We start from the raw sequence: 22,651 nt of genomic DNA, 5'->3' as shown, positions 1-22,651 counted from the left end.
TCAAAGGGCATTGGCTGCTACATGTTTCGCATCGATGACTACGAGGTGGTGGATGCCACGGTGCACGGCAACGCTGCCCGCTTCATCAACCACTCCTGCGAGCCCAACTGCTACTCCCGGGTGATCACCGTGGACGGCCAGAAGCACATCGTCATCTTCGCCTCGCGCCGCATCTACTGCGGGGAAGAGCTCACCTATGACTACAAGTTCCCCATCGAAGACGCCAGCAACAAGCTGCCGTGCAACTGCGGCGCAAAGAAGTGTCGCAAGTTCCTCAACTGATGCCCATACCTGAAGGACCTTAACGAGGACTGTTGAGCAAAAGCACCACAATGACCCGCAGCACGCGGGTTTGTGGCGATTTCATGCGTCTGGTCTATGATGGACCACAGCTGCGAGCAGGCCAGGAGCTCCGTCGGCGCCCTCCGCTGATGGTTTTGAGCACAGCAGGCTCAGCAGCTGTCGGTTGCACTGTATATGCAGGAAGGGCCATTTTTTGGGAGGACGGGCCATTTGTAGAAATACCAACATATTGTGCCTCCTTATGTCTCGCTTTCATTTGGCACTCAGAGGTGAGTCAGAAAGTCATGTCAGAAAGTTCCCCCTTCATAATTTATTTATATTTTTGTTTTTATGCATTGGCCCATCCTCCTTAATTTTCTAAATGTCTTGGTCTACTTGTGCTCAGATGTGAACACAGAAGGAAAAAAAAATATCAAAGAACTTGGTTCAATTTTACACCAAAGTGCAATTTGTTGAAGGGACTTTTACTAAAGGTAAAAATTAGAAAATTGTTAGAAATTCTTTTATTTTTCATGTTGATCTAAGTGTCAACTGTTATTGATGCACATCTCCCCGTCTGAATGTGCCTCGATGCCTTCAGAATTGTTGTGATTTTACTGGAACCTTCCCCTAATCTGACTTTTTGTTTTCCCAAAGAAGAAGAAGGAAAAAAAAGTGTGTAGGTGTGTACATTTAACACTGTAAATAGGAGCTGCTCGTGTATGGCAGCCTGATCAGAGCCGTACAGGTTGAAACACTAGGGGGAGCAGTCGCCACAGGAAGGAAGAGTGGAAATAACAAAGAAGGGAGAAAAAGATTTGTTTTTGTCAGTTTGTGTAAAGGATGATATCTGAGGTTGATACCATCTTAAAATTGACTTTCAGTCTGACAGCTTGGTAGCTACATGAAAGTGAGATGAAGCCTCTGGCCTGAGAGAGCGAGGCAGCTAGAGATTCTGGTGGACTGACAGCCGAGGGACCAGAGAAACCTACTGATGTGCTTGAGTAGACGTATTTATAATTGATTTTTCTTTATTTTTGTGGGATTGGGGCCTGTTTTCCAGATGCAGAGACGTCTGCAAGTTTGTGCATGCTGTTGTTGTTATCAAACTCGTTCGGGTAATCGTATAAGCTTGGACTTTTGAGTCACTTTCCAAATTACAGCAGCAAAGAGAACCAAACTTTTGCGCCCTTGAATTGAATTTTTCACTCGGCTTGTTTTCTTCTTGGCCTGTTGTGATAAACATACTGATAGAAAAGAGGAAAAAAATTATTTCTTTTTTATTTGTATTAAGTCTTCTAAAGTCTTGTCTCTTTGTCTTTTTATTATGGACAGGGAAATATCATGCTTGCTTTTAAAAAAAAAAAATGTAAATAATGTATATTTTTCTACAAAAAAAACCTTAAAAGCACTCACTAGTGAATAGCACTTAATGATGGTATTTATATTTTTAAAAAATTGTATTTATTTTATTGCCATTTTTGTAGAAAATAGGGGTTTACAAACACTAATACTTGGTCTCTATGTTTTGTATCCCGCTGCCTTCCAGAGTTTTTTTTTTTTTTTAAATAATTGTTTTTGTTTTCTTTTTAAAATTCGTACCCTGAATGTTTTCTTTGATTCCAAAGACTGATGCTGGTCTATCTATGGCTTGGTCCCCATTTAAGTTCAGTCCACCAGTAGCTCTTTTATCTATCCTGGGCCGTTTGGTCAGAGCTGACATTTTTTTATTATTTTGTTGTTGTTGTTGTTGTTATTGTTATTATTATTATTATTATTATTATTATTATTATTATTATTATTATTATTATTATTATTATTATTTTAATTGTTCCAGTCCTAGCTGACAGTATGGCAGTCATGTGAACTACTATTATGCACTTGAGAGAGAGAGTTTAGATTGTTGATCCATAGCCGACTTCTCCTCTCTCCAGCCTTATTGTCTCCACACCACATCAAACCGAGGATAGAGCCCTTATGGAGGCGATTCTATCAAAGTGGTTCGGTCACTAATGAGCCAAGGGTCGATAGGCTTGCAGCCGATTGGCAATATATGAAATATTTACATGTAAAAACCCCACAAAGATTCCCGTCAGTTTAAGGCGTTATGTCCTTGCAAAGACTTTGGCTATAATGAAGAGGTGCCTTTATTTTAATGCTACTTATAGCACTCATCATATCCGACTAGAGCCATTGTATACATTAAAAGAAGCATGGTGTTGTGGTGACTGCTCTTCAATGCTCACCAGCAGTCTGAGATCGTTCTTATACCTTCATCCAGTCTCCTCGTGGTTCACCTCAGTTCGTAAATGCCTCTTCTCTCTTAAAAGCTTTCACGTCCTAAACAGAGTATTTAAACAGAGAGTGACTGGTTCCACTGAGCAACTGAAGCCGATTGCTCCGTTTGTCCCTTTTAAGGAATTCGTCATCTTGACTTCATTGCCGCCTTTTAAGGTTGTTAGCGGCTCGCCCCTCAACCACCCTCTCATTTGGTTTTGTAAAAGTGAAGCTAAAATGGGTTGCACTTTAGCTGTGACACAGGCACTGAACAGGCGTAGGAAAAGCTCCCAATACTGAAACCAGAAGCACAGACCGTCTCTGAGTTTGTGCAACAGGCCCTGATATTTCAAATTTATGGATTGGTGTTGATGACTCCGACAGTGGTGTTTGAGGCTCTAGCAAAGTGCACTTGACTCTGTTTTTATTTACATTTTTTATTGTTTTACTTCAACAAAGTGAAGGCAGGGACCACACCAGCAGCCCTCTCCTTCCTGACGGTGTGGCGTGTACAAACCTCGGCTGCGCCTTTCCCACCGAGAGCCCTGACGCCTCCGCCGGCGGGCCAGCCGGGCGTACACAGTCCTACACTGACAACCGGGCTTGCTGGGTTCTGCTGCTAAAGGTCAACGATGAATGTATATTCTTCCTCCACATCACCCAACGTGGGTGGATGTTGATGCTTTGTCAGCTATATTCGTTTAGGGGTTTTTTTTGTTGCTTTTTTTTTGTTTGTTTGGTTTTTGTTTGGTTTTTTTTTTTTTTGTTAAGTTGTCGTGTCAGCAACCCCTGGTAGATGTGGAAGACATGTCGATACGACCTCAAAGCCAGGGAGCAGTTTCATTTCAGCACTGGGATTAACACTGAGGCGTAAAACAGCGGGCAGTGTTTTCTGTCTGTAGGACAACAGGTTAGCTCAAACAGTTCACGCTAGCGTCGGCCGGCGCCAAGGGCTCTGTCTACGACTCTCTCTTCACGAGAGCCACTTCTGCTTTTTTCAGGGTCAGAGTGTGTTTATTGACGACAAGTCATTTATTTCACCGTTTTTAAAACGGCATAGATACAAATAAGGAAGCTGTCTGCTGTTTCTTTGGTCTTCATTTTACCACGCCACACCAGTGGCACTTCTACGTCATTATCTGTAATTATAGTATAAATACTTAACAATATTATACGGAAACATGCATAGTAATTTCTTGTACTTTAGTATCTATACAATATATGGAATGGACAGACAAACTTAGTTACAGTAGCAAAAACAGCAGATTTATAATGGTTAATAGCAATGTTTCAATGTACTCTATAATGGTTTTGTGTTACAGTACTATCCGCTGAATCTAACGTGCATCACTCTTTTGTATATTGATATCCAGTACCAGTTTTGCTGTGCCTGTGAGCGCTCCTCCTCCTCCGCAGCAGCAGGGAGCGTTGCAGTTCTTTTTGTTTTATTTCTGGAAAGGAACTTTTTTGGGGGAAGGGGGGGGGGTAGTTTCTTGTTTGTTTGTTTGTTTTTTGTTGTTTTTTTTTAATGTGATGAGAAATGTAACTGTATTAATGTGGTTGTGAACTTCTTGAGGTCATCCATTTTTTCTGGTTGTTGTAGTGAATGTTTTTTCTTTTTTAATTTTCTTTTATTATTTTTTTAATTTAGTTTTTTTAATGTTTTAACAGGGACTTTTTAGACTGCTTACTTGATGCGGTAAAAATTAGGAGATGGGTTTGTGGAGGCTTACCAGGATTTTAAAGATACCACCAAAATGGCGTTTTTCTTTTAATTAAATTTTTTTTTTTGTTTGTTTTTGTTTGTTTGGTTTTTTTTGATCAGGTTTTTTTTTCACGTTGGAAACCTCTCTCGTCTCCCTGACCACCTCTTTATCTCTCTCTCCTATGAAGCTTTTGGTTGTACTTATCATGTACTGTTTTTTGTAGAAAGTCATAATGCTGATGTTGAAAACATTTAATTTATTTATTTCGTGCAACATGCACCCTGAATTGTTCTTTTACAAATCAAGGTTTTGGAGAGGTCAGACAAGTACTTAAACCTGTATTTGTAATTTTTCTGATTGTTTCACATGTATAGACGTTATCAGCCTAGGGTGGGTTGCGGTGTCGCAGTAAGACGTGGAAAAGAGGGATCACGAACGGGCTAGTTTGTTTCGCCTTGATTATCTGCCGTTGTCTTATCATTTTCTTCCCGCTCTCTGTAATAACGGTATTCACAGCAGTCATATTTTCTCCCATAAAACAGGCGATCTTTCTTTGTACACATCAACGAAATGAAGGAAAACCACCACCGTGAAAATAAACCACAAACTACTTGGTTGAATGTATAATTTGGAAACAAAGTTGTACATAAGTGTAAAAAGAAAAGTTTCTAATCATGTTTATTTTCTATGCACTTTTTTATTTAAGTGATAGTTTAAATAATAAACATGTCTCCTTTACTCCTCTGTCTCTCGCCTCATTTACTCAAATGTGATTTGTAAAGGATTGCACACTCTGGCTTTTATATACACTTTTCAGATCTCAATGGGGGGAAAAATCAGGTCTTTGCGGTGATATGGACTGGGTAATGTGTTAGGAACAAAAAGGATGCCACATTGTTTGATGGAAATGAAAATGATCAGTCCACAGAGGGCTGAAATCAAACACCCCGATAATCAAAGTGATTTTGTTCATTCTGCTGAGATTTAATTGCAGCAACTCAAAATGCTAATCGGTATTTTGTATGAACCCAGTGCGCTTTTATGCATGCCTGACAACATCAGGGCATGCTCCTAATGAGACGACATCACTGAGGTCCTGGAATTCTGAGACTGAAACAATGTCCCAAAGGTGTTGTGATGGATTAAGTCACTCAATGGTATCAATTCCTTGATTTTCCATGGATTGACTGCATACTCTCGCCACATGGTGGTGGGCATAGTTGTGCACCAGGGAGTGGGTCCTGTACAAAGTCGGACAATGTGTCCAAAGATTTCATCCTGATATCTAATGGCAGTCAGGATGCTATTGCCTGTAGAAGTCTGTGTGTCGTTGCATTGATATGCCTACCCGGACCTTCATGTTCAGCACCACCAAACTGATAGTGCTGAACAATGGTACAGACAACTTAATATTCTCCACAGCTTCTTCAGACCCTTGCTGTCCCATGAGCACAGATTGAACCTGCTCTCATCTGTGTAAAGCACAGGGTGCTAATGATTGGCTTGCTAATTCTGGTATTCAATGGCAAATGGCAGCCAGGCAGTGCCTGTGTGAGCACAGGCTGCACTAGAGGCTCTCAGGTCACATGAAGTCCAATTCTGATTGTTCGGTCAGATGTTCACACCAGTGGCTTGTTGAAGGCACTCTGGCAGTGCTCATCTGGTTCCTCCTGCAGAGGAGCAGATACTGGTCCAACTGATGGGTTGAAGGCCTTCTATGGCCCTGTCCATCTCCCCTAGAGTAACTCTCTGTTTCCTGTCATCTCCACCATGCTTCTGAGACTGTGCTGGGAGACACAGCCTATTGGCAAAGGCACATATTGATATGCCATCCTTGAGGACTACCTGTGCAACTTCTACAGGGTCCAGGTATCCCTTCATGCTACTACTAGTTACAGTGACTCTAGCCAAATACAAAAGTTGTAAAAGGACAATCATGAAAAATGTCAGTGGCCTCCAGCTGGAAAATCATTCCTGTTTTGGGGGTTGTCTCATTGCTGCCCCTCTAGTGCACCTGTTGTTAATTCCATTGACACCAAAGCAGCTGAAACTGATTAATAACCTCCACGGCTATTTAACTGACCAAATCAATATTCCAGAAATTTAACTGACTTGATGTAATAGTCTGATTAAATAGTGTTCGTTTCAGTTTGTTTGAGGAGTGTCAATACAAAAGTGCTGAATGACTAATACTACTTTATTCTCCTACAGTGAACATCAAGCTTGAATAATTTTGTACCTTCTGTGAGGTACCTAATTTTTCAGAGCAGACCTTTTAAAAAGTCCACCCACAGATCAGTAATCCCAAAGTGATTCAGTTTACTCCAATGTAACTTTGAGAATCTGCTTTGAACCACAGCAAATGCTTCATTGGTATAACTGCTGTTTACTAAAAAGGGTAACAAGCATCTATTTTGACCTCAAACTCAGAGTGAATTTGTGATCTTCCACTTTGAGCTCATCAGTGTATTCATTTTATAAGGATGAACCAGGTTGTTAATTTGGGCATTCCCAAAGGGTTTCTTAGCCCTCTAATGCAGGAGTGTCAAGCATACAGGGGCCAGAATTCCAGGGCAAAGTCTCCCAAGGCTCATAAAATCTGAAGTAAATGGATTGATTCTTATTTTGAGCTATTCTACTCTATCTTAGCACTCTATACAACGCGCCCCACTCACCAAGTCATACAAGCACTTTTTTCTAACATACACATTCATGCTCTGATAAATGGATCGGAGAGCAACTTCAGGTATGTATCTTGGCCATTACTATAGAAATTTCAGGGTGTTTTGTTTTTTCTTTTAGCTTTATATTAATAAAAAATCTTTTGTTTTAGAATTACAAGGCAGTCTGGGCAACGAGCTGCTGAAACTTTTCTTCAATTGAAACACCTTTTCTTACAATTTAAGCCCAAAGAGTCACACAAGAGTTTGACATCTCTGCTCAAGATGGTTTATTTTGAGTGTGTCCCTTTGAACCTCATATTGAGAGTTCCAGTGAACATTTGGACTTTGTCTCATCATCTGCTTAATTTGTCCTGAAACAACAAGGAAGCCATGAAACAGGTCCTCAGTCAATAGTCCAGGGGTGCCCCCGGCCTCTCAGCCTGGGGCTCGGTCACTCAGGCACGGCTGGCTGCCGGCGGAGCTCACGGGCGCGTCACTGCAACTCCCCCTGGCTTCTGCTCCGCGGCTGCTGAGTGACCCCTCATCTGGGGCTCTCCTCAGCTCTTTCTGGGACAGTGGCGCGGCTGCCCCTCTGTTGGTCTTCCTTGGTCTCTTGTGTTCTGGGGGCCTCTGGATGTCTGGAGTCTTGATCTCCTCCATACCTGCTTCATGCCCTGGAGGACGGGGCTGTGGCCCCCCCCCACACCCTCTATCAGATCATTACATGAAGGAACCTTTTAAAAAAACAAGCATGTCCATGCTCACAGGTGTACACACGGGTGCTCACACACACAAACTACACCCTTTTTGGCTCCTACCTCGAAGCACACTGTGCACTGTCGATATTACGTGCTGCACAATAATGTTTAATATTTAGTATTTACTGTTATATTCCCATATATCATCGTGATGTTGTTTATTGTATTGCTCTCCTTTTCTTCTGCTTGTTTTCTTTTTTCTTTCTCAACAGGTGATCCAGGTGATTGATATATGTATTTTTTTTTTTGTCTGCTTATTTAGTTGGTTTTTGTTTTTTTGCCCTTTATCCCCCGTCCCTCTTCTCCGCTGTTTTTCCCCCCTCTTCCTTTCTCCCTTTTCTTTTCCTCATTCAAGCCTGTCAAATACTTATGGACATTATAGGTGTTACTTTAGTCCACTGTCTCATTCAGCTATGGGCATTAGAGCTAGAAAAAAAACAGAAGAAGAAGAAGAAGAAAAGCTGCAATGACATCATTAAAATTAGAGGCTGCGCTCATGTTTCGATAATTGTCCAATTGTTTGTTTGTTTTTGCTTAATTTATCTGTCATTTTAAACAGTGTGACTGTGACACATTTAACCCCAAACTAAAACTGTCCAACACCTTCACACTCTTACTGAAACTTCACCAGGACTCACTGAAAGCTACATTTGTCAGGTGGTCCAAATTAGGAGCAAATCCTCCGAGCAGCAGTTTATGGATTCTTACAGGAAATCGCTGTAGCAGACCCAGAATGTGCTGAATCTGGCGCTGCTAATTAAATACATGTCCCAACTTCAGTTGCAGCTCCGCAGGAGCCACTTAAACTCCTCTTCCTCCTCAGCAGTTCCTTTGAATTTGAGTCATCAGGGTGACTCAAATTCAAAGGAACTGCTGACCACCCCTCCTCACCATCTTCCCATAAAGACCCATGTGTTTTTGTTCTCGTGCTTGTTACAGCAAAATGCTTTGGAGGGTGTGCTTTCTCTGTGCTAACATAAGAGGTAACCACCATGATAATAAACAATAAAATATTGATACGTTAATAATAAATAAACAGAATTACACGAATCCCATTTTTACTTGTTTTCATTCGTCCTTTTCTTTGTTACTGCTGTGTTGATTTGCACTAGTTTTTGTGGGAAATGTGTTACGGCTTAAAGAAAGTACACTTTCCAAAGCGTTAAAGTGGAACGGTGTTATAGTGGTTAACGCTGTGACCTCACAGCAGGTTTGAACCCTGGCCTTTCTGAGTGGAGTCCTCCCTGAGCCTGCCAACTGTGAGGTTCCTCCCACAGTCCACAGATGAACATGTTGGTTTAATTGGTGATTCTAAATTGGCTGTGGATGAGGGTTAAATGAGGGGCTTGAAGTATATAGGGTAAAGTATGAATGTATGCCTAAATGTGACTTATATAAGGCACTTTGAGTGGTCAATATAATGAACAGATGACCAATAACACATGACATATTACATGGCGTCATTGTTTATTTAGCAAAAATGCAGAAGCAGAAATACTGAGTACACCCTGTGATTCAATAGCTTGTAGAACCACATTTGGCAGTAATAACTTGAAGTAATCATTTTCTGTGTGACTTTATCAGTCTCTTACATAGTTGTGGAGAAATTTTGGCCCACTCTTGAGGTTTGTCACATTCATTTAAGCACAGCTCTCTTTTAAGATCCCATCACAACATTTCAGTTGGGTTGAGCTCTGGACTTTGCAGCACCCTGATTCTTGTAGATTTGCTGCTGGGATCACATGAAGGACCTAATTTCAGCCAAGCTTTATCTGTCAGACAGAGGAGTTCAAACCCAAACTCTCTCCCCTCCACCCCAAACACCTCATACCAACTGCTTGACATATCAGGTGTTTGTGCTGATATGCTGTGTTTGGTTTTCTCCAACTCAAGGGTTGTGCATTATGGCTAAACATCTTCACTACTCTCTCCTCTGTCCAAAGGACATTGTCCCAAAAGTCTTTTGGTTTGTAGTTTTGCAAACCAAAGGACTTTAACATTTAACATGAGCCCTGTCGAGTCTGAGCAGTATAGCCTGCTATTTACCCTCTTAGTTGTAATCTGATGTGTTTGATATTTCCACATTGTTTACGCATTTTGGCTTTGATTTTGTTAAAGAAACCATGACAGGTTTTGGACTTGGTAGCTGGGGACTGGCCCACCAGGGCCTGGCCACTGCTCAGCACACAATCGACCCCCACAGTGTCGATTGTGGGTGGTGGGCCTGCAGGAGGTTGGGCCTATGTCCCCTTTTCGTGCTGTGCCCGGCTGGGCCCCATGGACTAAGGCTCGGCCCCCAGACACTCATCCTCGGGCACCCTCCCCGGCCCTGGCTTCGGGGCGAGGCCCTGGTAACCCTATCCCAGGCAGGGTGAACTGTTCCCTTGGTGTTCTACTCATAGAACACCAAGTCTTCTGAATCGCTCATTGTCTGGTACCTGACCCAGGACCAGTTTTCCGGGGGACCAGAAGCCCCCCGGAAAACATAGCCCCTGGGATCCCTGGGAGACACAAACCCCTCCACCAGGATAAAGTAGGGATTTGCGGAGGCGCATTTGGTGTTGCCCCAGACAAGCTGGAATAGGTGGGTGGGGAGAGAGAGGTCTGGGTGTCTCTGCTTAGGCTGCTGCCCCCGTAACCTGGCCCTGGATAAGCGGAATAGGATGGATGGATGGATAATGACAAGTTGTAATATGTCATATATTGTTGTTCATGTGAGACTGTATATAACTACTTTTGAATGTATGTGCAACTTTTACTGCATTCTATCAAATAGTTTTTCAGGTATTTCACATGGACCAAAATGTTGACCCTCAAAGCGACACCACCATCCCTCTGCAAATGCAAAAGATCAAATACACCATTTATACCTATGTATTCACTTTGCTCGATGTGGAAGCTAACTGCACGTTGCTGAAAGGCTTCACTCTGTTTTCTCCACATAGATTCAGAGTGCTGTGGTCTCAAACTCTACCATGTCCAGTTCTGGCACAGGCTGAGTCCTTTCGGGGTCAGTGCTGCATGAAAACCGTGAAACATGTTGTTTTTACCCCTCTGGAAGCTGCAAAAAGTAACCAGCTCAAATTCCGCCTCCTTTTGCCAAAAGCATATTAAGACCTCTTCCCTTATCAACTAAACGCTACCAGCAAAGGATTACATGGGAAAAGAGGATTACTGTCAGAGTCTTGCTTGAGTGGAGGCCTGATATTAGAAGATGCTATCTGGATGGAGAAAATTACTTCACCTTGGAAGCAGATAATCACAGAGGAGGGAGACGAAAATCCGTGTATGTGTGCGTGCCCATCTGACTTCCTTGCATCACATTACACGTCCGTGTTTGCCTTTCTTTGAGGCTCTGTCTTTGTAGGCAGCAGCGTTTTTGTATAACGAAGCTTGAGGACAGCTTAGGTTCAGCTGCAGCAATGCATTCTGGGGACATTTGCTTCTTTTGACTGCAGCCCCTCTGAACTTTCTGTGGTTTTGCCTTGGAGAGTTTCCCCCAACACTGTTATGCAACATCCTAAACACTCCTCCGTTCATCACTCCCCTCACGCTGGTTTTGTCACTTGTTTTTCAGCTCCATTTTTCTCTTATTTGTGCTGGACTAACATCACATATTTTCCTCTGCATGTCTCCTCCACCCACGGCTCCTCCTCTCACACACACACACACACCCACCCACCGCAGTTTCTAATTGGGCTTCATTACCATTTCCTTTCAGTTTTTCCCAGCAGGACTCTCTGACCAGGAGGAACAGCTTTCACTGGTCACACATATACGAACATCACCGTCGTCGTCATCATCATCATCAGAAGCAGCAGAACTTCAAGACTTCAGCGCATCATCTGGTAAAGTTTTGAATCTTTCCTACAATTAAACAATGAAAGCTGCTTATCAGTGCTTTCATTTCACAGCAAAAAGCTCTTTTTCTCCACATATTGCGTCGTGTACTGCGCAGCTACAACTATGAGAGAGAATTACGCAGTAAAAATGCTCAAGTATCAAAAGAAGAAGTACACAGCTGCTACACAGTAGAATATAACACAGTTTTTATGTTGCTGTGTTTACAGTACTGGATTATTATCACAGAAAGGAGGTTTTCTTTATGCCTCAGCTTTATTTAAATCATTACAGACTGAATCTGGAGCTGTCTGACACTGTAGTACAGTAAAAATAAAACTATGACAATAACAATGGCAACATGCTGAATGAGTATAAATTAAATAACTAGAATTTGTGTCTACTGTCTCTACCTAGTTACAGTACTTCCCACTACGAGAGAGTCATAATAAAGCAGGCAGCTTTGCCTTTAACAGCCTGATACTGAGTTACAGTAAATGTGGATAACATCATCAAACTCCAGCTGGCCTGAAGGCAACGTGCCAGACTTTTTACCGAATGGCTGTGGTGCTGCAATAAAACCATTAAACTGCTCTGAAATGTTCATCTGAACCACCCAGGTAGCAAAACTTAAGTTTCCATCAGAGCTTCAGAGCAGTGAAGTGGATTGGATGGAAAAAAATGCTGATTGGATTTAAAAAAGTACAAAAACAAAGCGATTACAGTGCTGCTTTGGATAGTGTCTGCATGAAAAAAGGAAAAGATGGTAAGTCAGAGGACTGAGCGATCCTCTCCAGTGAACCTTGTGGTTCACATATTAGTGGCCTATAAACAGCAGATTGAGTTTTTCGTGCTTTTATTGAAACCATAAATGTTTCTAATCATCTGAGGGCTACTGAGGAGTGGCTGCAGACATCTGCTCAGACTCTCCAGTATTTGTTCTCATGTCTGCTCTCTATTTCTGCCAAGAATGCAGAAATGTAACTCATGTAACTCAGTATCCCTCCTCCTCCTCCTTTTTTTTTTTTTTTTTTTTTTTTTTACAGTTTCTCTCTCTTGACTTTCTGCTTTTATCCCCCCTCGTCCTTCTTTCTGCCCTCTCTGTTCCTGCAGCTGTTGTGAAGGTAACTTCCCATTAGGAGACCAACAAGACCCGACTTTTCTCATTATTGTCACACACCGCAAACTGCAGGTTTTCATTACTAAACCTGCTTTCAGACAGCTGTTAGCTTTCCTCCTTCTCCTGCTCTCAGGCAGAGGATCCAACAGTGCAGCTTTTTATCTCCTCTTCTTCTTTGATTGGATCCTGGATGAGAGAAAACCTGGCAGGAAAAGAAAGATAAAGCCTTTGAAGTGCTGCAGGACAAATATATATATTTTAAAAACATTCCACACTTTATACAGAGTAGTTAGCAGAGATTAGCACTTTGATAACCTGAGTGTCTGGACAGAGTCGTCTGAGGGCCGAGGCCGCTTGTGTTCAGGGACGGGCAGGAAGCAGAGGGAGAGAAAGAGAGAATTTGAGTGTTAGGTGTGACTGTAAGTTGTTTCTGAGTAGGCCAGCTGGTATTCAGCATGTCAACAAACTTTTATATGAAACATCTGTTTAGAATATTAATGTTTTGATTTGTAGAGCTCACTAATCTTTGCTAAACGAGTAGTTGAAGATGTTTTTTTCCACCTCCTGAGCTGGAAATTGTCTATGATGCCCATCATATCGCAGCCTGTGTCATACAAACGACCTGTTTAGAAATGACCGTTGCTGTAAATCTGTAAACTAGGCTGTTATGTAAATGCAAAGAGTTAAAATGACTTCCCTCTGGTCCGGTCTAACCTCCCTGCACCCTGCATGCTCATGTGGCTTTTTTGCACCGTATACATAAACATGCTCAATTAAGTGTTTTAATATTTTGTTATACAGCTGTGACTTTGTTTTCTGTCGTACATATGGGAACAAAAAAAATGTACTTTCTGATCAAACATGATATTTAGTTTGTTTGATAATCAGGTCCAACAAATCCCAAAGGGATTATTTTTATGATTGGAGCGCTGCCCGAAACGAATTCAGTGAAGCCCTCACCATCTTTACTCTAAATCTAAGACGCTGACATGTTGTCCATAAATCAAACTGTGAGGTGGTGAGTGGCAAAATATTATACTTTTTAACAAAAGCCTCTGTTTTGCATTATTGTTTATAATATTCAAGGTCATTACATTATATTGTTATTGAAGAAGATAGGGTGAAATAAGTTTGGAGCATGTAAATTACGTGTTCTATAGAGATATTCATGGAAACCTGATGTCTTTTACTTTTACTCTGTTTACAATTTGTTTTGTTGTTATTTGAGTTTTGTGACTGATATAAAACTGTCAATCAATCAGTTAGGTTGAGTTTTAAACGAGAGCTTCCACTCCGTAGAGGATGAGACTGTTTGAATCTACTTGACATATTTCTGTAAGTCTCTGTCAGAGCCTGTCTGACGAAAAAACTAATACATTTTTACTGTAAGGGCATAAATCGTGTGTAAATCACCCATTTGGTGTTTATGTATGCTGCAGTTTCCAGAAATTACATGCGCTCTTCATCCCTCTGTTATTTTCATAATGTTTTGTTTTATTTTAGTGGGAGTTGTGGTTTTCTTTTGTTTAGTCAGGTCAATATTTCCCATTGTCTGTAATGTGTTGCTCGTGCACAGATCTGTTTGTGCTTGTTCATCTGTTTTTTTTCCATTTCTCGTTTTCTCTCAGCCTTGAGACTGCAATGACCTCACTCAGACTCTTGTCCCTGTTCCCCTCCCTCCTCGTCCTACAAGTCCATCTTTCCAACCAGTTAGAGGACAATAAGATCCCCCCCAGTCTGTGTACTGGCCACCCTGGTATCCCAGGCTCTCCTGGGGTTCATGGCAGTCCTGGTCAGCCAGGGAGAGATGGGAGGGATGGGAGGGATGCTGCTCCTGGGGAAAAGGGGGAGAGAGGGGAGAGAGGGGCCCCAGGTACGTACTTATATGGATTTGTTTGTGAGCATGTGATAAATCGGTGCAGGATTCTCATATTTGTGCACCTCCTCCTCCTCTCCAGGTGAGACAGGAATGCGAGGCCTGACTGGAGACAGGGGTGACCCTGGAGAAAAGGGGGAAAGGGGGCAGCCGGGCGAGTGTGCAGTGGCTCCTAAATCCGCCTTCAGTGTCAAACTCTCTCAGGGCCAAACCTCGCCCCTGAATGTGGGCGACGCAGTCCGCTTTGACACCATCCTGATCAATGAACAAGGCGACTACAACTCAGAGACGGGACGCTTCACCTGCAAAGTCCCTGGAGTCTACTACTTTGCCGTCCACGCCACGGTGTACCGCGCCAGCCTGCAGTTCGACCTGATGAAGAACGGACACGCTGTGGCTTCTTATTTTCAGTTTTATGGCAACTGGCCTAAACCAGCATCTCTTTCAGGCGGCTCCCTGCTTCACCTCATCCCCGGCGATCAGGTGTGGGTGCAGATGGCTCTCTCAGAGTACAATGGATTTTACTCCAGCACCAAGACAGACAGCAGCTTCACCGGCTTCTTGGTGTACTCGGACTGGAAAAACTCTGCTGTGTTTGCCTGACATGTGCCGCTTTTATTTCCTTACTGAGACATTCTGGACAGACAAGTGAATCATCCGTGACACGATACAGCTGTATTTGTGTAATAAATAAAGAACACACCAGGCAATGTAACCCGAATAGCACATGGTGTACTGAGGCGCACACAATGAACGGTACAGTTTACTCTGTGTCTGTTCTGCACTTTCAGCTTTTAAACTGCTGACAGTTAATTCTTCTAACAGATGTCAGGCCACAAATTCTCAAACAGCCTTTATGCCACTGTTCTATTGCATTTTGTTTTAGTGTCTACAGCTCTAACGCGAGACATTAATACATTTTTAGACTTTTGAAAACACACTAGACTGAAGTATGTCTCTGGCCATGAATGAAAGTGGATCAGGCATTAGGCTGGAGCTGCACAGTTAACTCCAAACAGGAAAGTCGAGACTCTTTCTGATAACATCCCTGCCTGATTTTAAGAGGGAAAAGAACTCAAATACTTCACTGAAGACAAAGTGCAAATGGAAAACAGTAAAACTACCCCTGATACTGCTATTTAAAAAAAGCAATGCATGAGAATGATTTGAAAAATATACTCTTATAAATGTGTTAAAAGCCCTCGTTCTGCTGTGGATGTAATCTAGTGTAAGATAATAGGGCTAGTAATAATTATAAATGAATGGAAAATCTGGAACCTGTTTTAACTACTTTATATACAGTCTATTCCCTCATTAATAGTTGCAAATAAATGTATGAGGTTGTGAGATGTTTCAAGAAGGTCAAAAATACAAAATAAAAGTTTTTTGGGTTTAGTATTCTTAACACAAGTAAACACAAAATGCTGTTTGAAAATGAAGATGTTTATTATAAAGAGGGGGAAAAATTCAGACCATCATGGCCCTGCGTGAAAAAGTGATTGCCCCCTAAACCTAATGACTGGTTGGGCCACTCTTAGCAGCAACAACTGCAATCAAGCATTTGTCATAGCTGGCAGTGAGTGTTTTTCAGCACTGTGCATTTTGGGCCACTCGTCTTTGCCACTTTAGAGGGTTTTCGAGCATTAACTGCATTTTTAAGGTCATGCCACAGCTTCTCAGTTGGATTCAGGTCAGGACTTTGACTAGGCCACAAGTCAAAGTTTTCATTTTGATTTTCATAAGCCATTCAGAGGTGAACTTGCTGGTGTGTTTTGAATCAATGTCCTGCTGCAGAACTCAAGTGCGCTTCAGTTTGAGGTCAGGAACAGACAGCTGGACACTCTCCATCAGGGTGTTTTGGTAGACAGCAGAATTTATGGTTGCATTTACCACAGCAAGTCTTCCAGGTCCTGAGGCAGCAAAACAGCTGCAGAACATCACACTGACACCACCATATTTTACTGTTGGTATGATGTTCGTTTTATACCAGATGTAATGGGACACAAACCTTCCAAAAAGTTACAATTTTGTCTTCCACAGAGTATTTTCCCAAACATCTGAAGGGATAATCAAGATGTTTTCTAGCAAAACTGAGACGAGCCTTTATCTTCCTTCAGCGTTGGAAATCTGCCCAGTCTCTTTCTCATAGTGGAGTCATGAACACTGACTATAACTGAGGCAAGTGAGGCATGCAATCCTTCAAATGTTGATCTGGGGTCTTTTGTGACCTCTTGGATGAGTCGTTGCTGTGCTCTCAGTGTAATTTTGGTCGGCCTGCCACTCCTGGGAGGCTCTGACTGTGGTTTGCTGGAGTCTCACAGCTTTAAAAATGACTTTACAACCCTTTCAGACTGAGAGATCGCAGTTACTTTGTTTCTCATTTGTTTGCAAATTTCCTTGAATCACAGCATGGCGTCTGGCTTTTGAGAATCTTGAAGTCTACTTCATTTCGTCAGGCAGGTCCTATTTAAGCAATTTCTTGTTTAAGAAAAGGTGTGGCAGGTGTGGCAGGATGTGGCTATAGAAATTGAACATAACTTTCCAAAGATGCGATACATACCACTTCATTTAGAAACTACATTTTGGGTTTACTTGTGTTGTCTTTGTCTAATATTTAAATGTGTTTGATGATCTGATACATTTAAGGGTGACAAACATACAAAAAAAGGAAATCAGGAGGGGGCAAACACTTTTTTTCACACGACTGTATATTTAAATTTAATGCATTTAATGTAACATCTTAATCTGAAAAGTAAAAACCAAATGTACTGAAGTCAAAATGTAGTGTTTCTCTAGTGTAAAGTTGCATAAAGTGCTTTCACATGGCATTTCTATGAATAATGCCCAAGTCCTTTGCTTTAATTCCCAAAGGCAGAAAACTGCTAAAGTAAATACCCAAATGAAAAAGGCTGGAAAATATTCATTTTCCACTGGATTCATGCTAGGTACCTCTGCCTAATGAGTTCACCAAACGCTCTAAGTACCCTGACAGATACACTACGAGCTGGTTGATGTTAGTCAGCATCTCTCTCTCCTCCCAACAATAATCGTGGGTGTGAATTAATCTCATGGTTTACTCAGATGAGCCGCTCCCTCTGTTTCTTGAGATCTGGGGCTGAACTGTTTATTTTCTCGAATAAACTCCGACAAGACCAGAGCTCGAGAAAGCCTTGTTAGATACACTCAGACATGATGAAATGCTATTCTCTTATTTCTCTGTCAAACCCCTATACAATATTAAGCTCCAGATGGGTCCTTCTAACTATTCCCGCTCGGGGAGGGAGAAGGATGCAATGAGTTAATAAGTTTTCCCTTGGCGTACGTCAGTTATTTCCATTAGTTCACAGCCTTCATCGCTATGTTGAGGCTTAGAATTGAGGGTAAAGCAGACAGTGACATCACTCACTAAAATACAGACTGGGCACTTCAGAAAAAGAAGATGAGAGTCTGACATTTGGATTAAGATGTAGCTGCAGATAAAGAAGCTACAAATCAAAGCACCCAAGAAGAAAGAAAAGATCTAAAATTAATTTTTGTCTGATTTTATTTGTTCATTGAAGTAAGGTCATGATTTACTCTTCCTCGTCAGTAGAAGCAGGACTGAATACACTTGTAGGAGGGAGGTGTAAAAGCAAAGAAGAGTAGAGGTAGGGAAGGTGGATGAGTTTAAATACCTGGTTTCAACCATTCAAAGCAATGACAGAGCACAGGAGAGGTAAAGAAGAGAGTGCAGGCAGGATGGAGCAGGTGGAGACTAGAGTCACAAGTAATTTGTAACAGAGAAATAGCAGCAAGAGTAAAAGAGAAGGTTTACAAGATGGTGCATGATTTGGAGACGGTGGCACTAACAAAAAGACAGGAGGCTGAGAAGGAGGTGGCAGAGCTGAAGATGTGACCACAACACACAGAGTGCAGGGACAGCTCAAGTGTAACAATTTGGAGACAATTAGAGAGGCAAGACTGAGACGGTTTGGACATGTGGAAAAAAGAGATACCAGATGTATTGGACAAAGGATGTTGAAGATGGAGCTACTTGGCAGGAGGAAAAGAAAAGGACAGAAGAGGATGTTGCATCTGCTGTGGCAACCCCTAAAGAGAGCAGCTGAAAAAAGAAGAAGAAGAAAAAGAAGAAACTAGTAACATGATTTTAGATTATATTATGCTACACTTTCAGTTTTGTCTTCTTACCCTCTTGTGTCCTATTCCCCTGATCACCCCCGTGTGTATTTATAGCCCTGCCATTCTTTTGCTCAAAGCTGCATATTTTGTCTAGAGCTGATGGAAACACTTCATCCAGCAGGGGGCAGTGTTGCACCGCTATTCAGCACCACTGCCTGCAAACTTCATAGTGTTGTTACTTCACAGTGTCTGGGCAGGACTCATGATTTCAGCCAGCACTCCTGAGGTGCCTTTATGATGCGTTCAATAGAAGCTGCTGATGTTAAAATAGACCCACGCTGCACAGGAATGAACATTTTATTAGTTCAGTTTGTGACCCAGTAGCTACTCTCCATCATGTCACAAAGGGACTCCCTTAGTTACTAAACATTTCTTCTCATTTTAACAGAATGCACACTTGACAAGCTAGACAAGAGAAACAAGATACTTTATTTCCTGCTCCTGAAACACAAAAACACAATTAAAAACAATGAAATATTTTAAAATTGTAAACATCAGATTATTTAAGACAAAAACACTTGCATGCATGCATACAAATGTATCTATATTGATAGACGGGATCTATATTAGAGTAACTGTTATCATAAAACAAACCCACATCTGTGAAGCAGCTCAGACGTACTTTAGACAGATCAATACGTGAACCTCGCGATTCACTCTGTGCTCTTCTCTGTTCATTATGAATGTATGAAAGCTGGTGTAACATTAGGACTCACTGTGAAAATGTGTGAGTACTAAATGGAGTTTTGAACTGGCTGCATGTCAGCATGTAGGCTGAATGATGATTCAACCGCCAGGAGAACTTCATATTTTCACCTGATAACATCCAGGAGTTTAATCAGAATCAGAATCAGAATACTTTATTAATCCCGAAGGAAATTAGGATGCAATTTATGAGTTTAAATTGCACCGGTGCTTCTCAAAAGTCTCCTGTCATGCTTCCTGTCATGGTGCAGTCTGTCTACCTTGTAAAGAAATTTAGAATTTAAATCGTGTTGTAGAGATTTTCAACTGTAACTGTAGGAGTGAACCATTGTTGTGTCTACACAATACAGAAAACTTAGCAAACAACCAGTTTTAAATTGTATGTTTAATCACGAATAGTATCTGAAAGTCATGCCCTCAAGAAATGGGAACTAAATCCAGCAAAGACCTGACACAGGATCTGAGAGCTGTATTTGACCCTTTGTTTGATTTACTATCTGCTCGATGAAGCCTCATCAGAAACGGTCTCAGTGGAAGGATAGTTGTCAAGAAGCGATTCTTAAGAAAGGGAAACAGGCAGAAAAGGTCTTGTCATGCTATGTTACACAAGAACTGGACTGAAAAATCAGTAGCAACGGGTCTGATGGAGTGATGAAACTTTCCAAATTTGAAAGTTTTGGTTCAAAGTGTCATCACTATGTGCAGAGGAGCTGAGGAGAGAGGTACAACAGTGAGTGTCTCCAGCCATCTGTAGCCACACTGGAGGCTCTGTCGTGGTTTGGACATCATTCGTGGAAATGTCTGTGAGATTGTGACTCTCCATGCAAAACCATTTGACTGTCAATGGTTTCACACTTGAACAAAACAATGATCCCAAACACACTGCTAGTGCAGTGAAACACACACAGTGGAGCACAGTCATCCATGGATTGGCCTCCCCAGAGCTGAACTTCAAAATTATTGACACAGTGTGGGATCATCTTGACAGATAACAGAACAAAACACAGCCAACATCCAAAGAAGAGCTTTGAATGTCCTTTAAGAAGCATGGAGAACTACTCCTGAAGACTACGTATATAAATTACAAAAAAAAAAAACTGTCTAAGAGAGTTCAGGCTGTGTTGAATAATGAAGACAATCACACCAGTCTGCTCAGTCTCACATACTGTTTCAATAAATCACTACATCTGTTTTCCCTTTCCCCAGCAACATGTTAAGAAATAAGGAGTGTCTCAAGACTTTTGTACAGTACTGTAATCAGATCTTTTATGTCCCTCTTGACCAGAAAGTTTCAATGGGCATAGAAATAACAAACGATTTGGGTGTGTCCCATCAAAGGGACTTGTACAAACACTTGCACTTTTCTTCACGCTGACATTATGGCCCATTTTCTGTTGATTAGTGTTTTTTAAAAATAGAAGCTGCATTACATTCACAGAGTCAGTGTTACAAATCATGGTCTGAATATTTCTTATAAGAACTACATTTAAATCAGCATCACTGCCTATTTTTGTTTTCAGTAGTCTTTCAGCCATAGCAAAAAGTAGCAAGTGCTTCTCTTTGGTTTAAAGCTCAAGGTATCACAGTACCACGAAGTATCAACAAAACTGCTGGATCTGCTACCATCCAGCTTCCTCCTTCAGTGGTTACCAGCTTCAGCCTCTGAGCTGCCCATACATCACAAACTCTATTTATTAAAGGCTATCGGGATTAGTTGGATTCATTACAACAAATCTCTTAATTACAGTAGAGTGAGGGTTAGGATTGAGGCTGAGGCTAATGAGCTGCCCATTTCTTCCTTGTCTCTGCCACAGTGGCTCTAAACCTTTACCTAGATGGTGCTTAAAATCAGAAGAAGTAGAGCCTGAATGAGTCAAAGATGAGCGTGCTGGAGTTTGAGATTTTCCCACACTGCAAGACCACCGGGGTCAGAAGGAAGAGGTCAGATCCCCGGAGCATTTTGCTCTCCTCAGTTTACTTCTTCTTGCTCCTCTCCTGACATCAAACTTCCTCTCCTCTGTTAACACCACCCTCATTTGCAACAAACATAAACACTGCTGAGGCTGGGCTCACAGGTCAGGAGACAACAAATAGCACCCGGATTTGCTTTTGGTGTCTTACAGTCTGTTGAGGTTGGGGGTCAGGTAGCAACCTCACCTCTCTGTCATTTAAATAATAAGTCTTATTGTCTCCAGCTGAGCCAGAGCCAGAATGATTTAACAGCAACATAGTTTAAGTGCAAAAAGAAACATTAGAATTATATTTATGGAGGTCAAGGTGGACTTTAAAAATCTGAGCAGATGTTTAATATGGAGATATTTTTAGAGGGAACATTGGGAATGAGAATGAAGCCTCTGAAGCTGGAAGCCACAAGGCTCTGATGAATTGTAGTAGGATTATAGTAGTATTCCCAGCTGGCCATTAGGACCCCTTTCCCCCCTTAATCCTGCAGCCTTTCTGCAAGCTCCAGACACGCACCCTCATTCACAAAGCAGCTCCTTTATCTTCAGAATCAAAAGACGTGAAAGCTAAACTATCTCTGAACTGTTGCATCATCTTTGCTACCATAAGTAAAATAAATGTGTAACAAGTCTGTATTACTTTATACATACCCTTCCTGTTAAAAGGGAGTTTTTCCTTCTCACTCTCGTCAAAGTGCTTGCTTAACGGGCTAATATGATTGTTTTGGTTTTCTCTGTTTTCCAGTATTGTTATAGGGTCTTTACCTTATAAATAAAGTGCCTCGAGGCAACTGTTGTTGTGATTTGGCGCAATATAAATAAAATTGAATAGAATTCTCATATAGCGAGAGAAGTACAGGTGTGGGTATTAACAGTACTGCTGGCTGTGCTATTTAATGACAGCCACAGTGAACAACACTGCGACTCTCAGTGCTGCGTGTGACTCAGTCATCGATACTTTTATTATTTGCACCTGTGGTTATTCTTTTACGACATGTTTTATTTTATTTTTTTTAAACGCCTTTTCTGAGTGTGGCTGTTTCCTCTCATGTGCTGCACCTGAATCACAGCTACACTCATTTCCCCAAACCGCCCTTTGTGTCTGATGTGTCACAACAGACGTGAATTATTTTTTTCTTGCAGGAAATAACAGTAACCGTCAAGCTTTTCTAGCCTGTCACATTTTCGTCAGCCAGTTTTGACCAACTTCATGGTCACAGTACTAAAACATGGAAGAACACAGGATGTTCATTCGCAATATTTATTTTCTTTTTAGTTTTAATA

The 22,651-nt window shown here is 41.6% G+C and overlaps 2 protein-coding genes across 2 annotated transcripts in view; both read left to right on the top strand.

Annotated features, from left to right (window-relative positions):
* kmt2a (lysine (K)-specific methyltransferase 2A) overlaps positions 1–1,202 on the top strand; it is a 34,889-nt gene extending 33,687 nt beyond the window's left edge. The window contains exon 33 of the mRNA XM_080288483.1: positions 7–1,202. Coding sequence (XP_080144609.1) covers positions 7–282 — 276 coding nt within the window. The 3' untranslated portion in view covers positions 283–1,202. The remainder of the gene's footprint in view (positions 1–6) is intronic.
* A 10,193-nt stretch (positions 1,203–11,395) lies between these two features.
* c1qtnf5 (C1q and TNF related 5) lies at positions 11,396–15,920 on the top strand. The gene is made up of 3 exons (XM_026192470.2): positions 11,396–11,534; positions 14,275–14,519; positions 14,605–15,920. Exons 2-3 carry the CDS (start codon positions 14,288–14,290, stop codon positions 15,123–15,125), a joined length of 753 nt encoding a protein of 250 aa, XP_026048255.1. The 5' UTR covers positions 11,396–11,534; positions 14,275–14,287; the 3' UTR covers positions 15,126–15,920.
* The last annotated feature ends 6,731 nt before the right edge of the window (positions 15,921–22,651 follow it).

Source organism: Astatotilapia calliptera, chromosome 14 (assembly GCF_964374335.1).
Source record: "Astatotilapia calliptera chromosome 14, fAstCal68.1, whole genome shotgun sequence".
Classification (NCBI taxonomy): domain Eukaryota; kingdom Metazoa; phylum Chordata; class Actinopteri; order Cichliformes; family Cichlidae; genus Astatotilapia; species Astatotilapia calliptera.
This window is presented reverse-complemented; position numbering and strand designations above follow the sequence as displayed.

What these genes read in the sequence shown, in the direction of transcription:
- c1qtnf5 (XM_026192470.2), top strand. Translation starts at nt 14,288, where the DNA reads ATGACCTCACTCAGACTCTTGTCCCTGTTCCCCTCCCTCCTCGTCCTA. An exon ending in AGGGGAGAGAGGGGCCCCAG is followed by an intron (nt 14,520 to 14,604) that starts GTACGTACTTAT and finishes CCTCCTCTCCAG; the next exon opens with GTGAGACAGGAATGCGAGGC.